This window comes from Silene latifolia, chromosome Y (genome assembly GCF_048544455.1).
Source record: "Silene latifolia isolate original U9 population chromosome Y, ASM4854445v1, whole genome shotgun sequence".
Lineage (NCBI taxonomy): Eukaryota > Viridiplantae > Streptophyta > Magnoliopsida > Caryophyllales > Caryophyllaceae > Silene > Silene latifolia.
The window spans coordinates 475,918,706-475,921,964 of NC_133538.1; the positions used below are offsets into that span (position 1 = coordinate 475,918,706).

Consider the following 3,259-nt stretch of genomic DNA (forward strand, 5'->3'; position numbering starts at 1 on the left):
CGCCTCCACCCAATCGTGCAACCTTCCCCCTCTTCTTCCTCCTCCCTCTCCAACCCAAACCCTTCCCACACCCGATGAGCAACCCAATAATCTCTAAATAAATGAAGACTCGATTCATAACAAAAATTACACAAAGGACAGAAATAATTCTCACCTCCAACTCGAGAAGCAATGTTCGCACCTATAGCCAACGATTCACTGCACAGTTGCCAAAAGAACAGCTTGACACGTGGCCAAACCAGAACCTTCCACAGCCGATTCCACAACCATTTCTCCCATTCCCACTCCGGCATATCACCATAATTGAATTTTGACGTAGCACCTACAAGTAGTCGATATGTTGTCCGCACCGAGTATAGACCATCACATGCCACTTCCCAGTACCACAAATCCCGAGGCCTGCCTTCACAAAAGCGAATCTTCCCAATTCTCAACCTTTCGAAAGGTAGGACAGTCACTGCCAATAGATCATGATTCCAACCCCTTCCATCGTCGCTCAAAAGATCCGACACTCTCATTTCCTCCTGCCCATGATGACATAGAGAAAGGACCCGCCCCGATTGTTTGCCCGGGATCCAGGCATCTCTCCAAACACTCGTTTCGAGCCCGTTACCACTGCGACGCCTCAACCCATATTCCAACACCTTTATCGCCTCGACAATGCCTCTCCAAGTATAGCTAAGATTATGGCCTAAGTTAGCCGATCGAAAAGTGTTATTCGGATAATATTTCGCGCTCATCATTTGTGCCCATTAAATCTCCGGATCCATCACCAACCTCCTAGCTTGCTTCCCAAGTAACGCAAGGTTAAAGAGCTTAAAATCATGAAACCCCATTCCTCCCACGCACTTAGGCTGACACAACTTTCTCCAAGCAACCCAAGAAATACCTTTCTTGCCCTCGTCATGACTCCACCAGAAATGAGATACTATTGATCAAAGCATATCGCAAAAATTCGCAGGAATATTAAACACACTCATCATATAGGTAGGGAGTTAATTGGCTACCGCCTTTATAAGGACCTCCTTACCCACTATAGACAACATTTTTCGATGCCAACCATTCAGTCGTTTGCTAAGCTTATACTGAATAATATCTATCAGCCCCTTTTTCGATCTGCCCACCACTATAGATAACCTAAGATACCACGCCTGATCTTCAACCTCGACAATGCCCAATCTAGTCGCCAAATTACTCCTCTTATTTTGTGGTACACCCTTACTAAAAGACATAGTGGTCTTATCTAAATTTACCAGATGACCCGACGCGCTTTCATATCTCCTTAAAATATTGCTAATCCCATTAGCCTCAACCTCTGTAGCTTTTGAAAAAAAAATACTGTTACCAGCAAATAAAAGATGAGAAACAAAAGGTGCACCAACCGAAACCCGCACTCCATGTAAGACACCGTCCTCCACCACCCGTCGCATAAGATTTGACAAAGCTTCCACATAGAGAATAAATAAGTAAGGTGATAACGGGTCACCTTGTTGCAAACCCCTCAACGGCCTAAACTCCCTTGATAAGGTCCCATTAATAATTACCGAGAAGGACACTGTCGAAACACACTCCATCACTCTACTAATCCAACCCCGGTCAAAGCCCATCGTACCCATAACTTGTTCCAAAAACGTCCACTCGACTCTGTCATAGGCCTTGGCCATATCCAGTTTGATGGCCATATGTCCCTCGGAGGATTTTGAATTTTCATATAATGAAAAATTTTGAACGCAATTAAGACTTTATCATAAATAATTCTTCCCTGTGTAAAGGCACTCTGGTTAACAAACAGAATCTCACCAAGAAAAAGTTTCAGCCTATTAGCAAGCACTTTGGATACCAACTTATAGGCCACATTACAAAGGCTGATCGGTCGGAAATCTCGAATTTTGTTTGGCGCTTTATTCTTTGGAATTAAGACAATATTTGTCTTATTTATATCTCGCTGTGATCTGTCGCTTCGTAAAATAGCAAGGATTGTGGCCACAACTTCCGACCCAATAATATCCCAATAGGATTGATAAAATAGCCCATTCATTCCATCCGGTCTCTGAGCTTTCAAAGGGTGAATTTGGTTTAAAGCCTCGATAATCTCCTCCCCATAATCGCGCCTCAAGACTGTGTTCATGTCAGCCATAACTCGGTCCCCCAACCCGTGTAAAACGTCATCGATATTTCCCGGGTTCGACGAGGTGAATAAAGCTTAAAAAAAGTCATTAGCCACAGCTGAAATAGCTTCATCACTCGACTGTGACATCTTTGATTAAGGGATAATCCTTTTTATTAAAAGCAACCACAGTGTTGAGTTGTTAGCCTGTGGTTGAAAGAACATATTTTATTCTTTTTTAAATGAGTGCCCCACCACGTTCTATGTTCATCTTTTATTTACAGAATTGTGTTCTTCAATTTATAGAATTTTACATCGTATCACTCTATACAACTATTCAACAATCAATCTCACCCATTATCTAATATGCGATTAATGTAAATCACCCATTAATTAACTTATGTAAAATACTAATAATTTTAATTGTTAACTTAGGTTAAAAAAAATCAACTGAAAAAATACCATCCAGATAGAATTGCTTACAAGAAAGGCACAAAGTCAAGCTTTAATTAAAAAAAAAACTCAAGCTTTAATTAAAACAAAAACAATCAATTATATTTAGAAATTTGGAATAATTAAAAAAATTAATATAAAAACAATTAATATACTCACAAAACATATTAAGTCTGGAAAATATTCATAATAAGAACACACCAAAAATTAGCTGATAATACGGGGGAAAATTTTTATAATGAAGTAAGTATAAAAATGGAGTGAAAAAGATGTATAATATGGACGCAAGATGATCATGATCATGATGAATGAGATGGAAGAATATTCATTCATAATTGTTGGCAAAGGTGACAATGAGAAATTGAGAAGGTGAGGGAGGCTGAGTGAAATGAATGAATTGATGATTGAATGTTCTTTTTTTTTGTGCATAATAGGGGCAAAGCCCCGAAATTAAAGACGAACTAAATAGTAACTAAACGAGGGAATGCAAACCCCAGCAAATCTTCTCTAAGAATCGTCCGAAGTCCATCTGGTGGATCATCGATTGTAATCGTGCTCGTTGAGGAATGTACTCCCGCATTAGCCAACCGGTCAGCTGCTCGGTTGGCTTCTCTAAATACATGATCGACATGGACCGCCCAACCGCTGAAATTAATTAGCTCCTTGCAGCGGCTCACCATTGGACGAATGTTGTTACTT

The 3,259-nt window shown here is 40.3% G+C and overlaps 1 protein-coding gene across 1 annotated transcript; it reads right to left on the reverse strand.

Moving 5' to 3' along the window:
• Positions 1–752: 752 nt before the first annotated feature.
• LOC141632991 (uncharacterized) lies at positions 753–1,574 on the reverse strand. The gene is made up of 2 exons (XM_074445489.1): positions 1,031–1,574; positions 753–928 (listed from the first exon to the last, which is right to left on the reverse strand). The coding sequence occupies exons 1-2, from the start codon at positions 1,572–1,574 to the stop codon at positions 753–755; spliced, it is 720 nt and encodes a 239-aa protein (XP_074301590.1).
• Between the last annotated feature and the right edge of the window lie 1,685 nt (positions 1,575–3,259).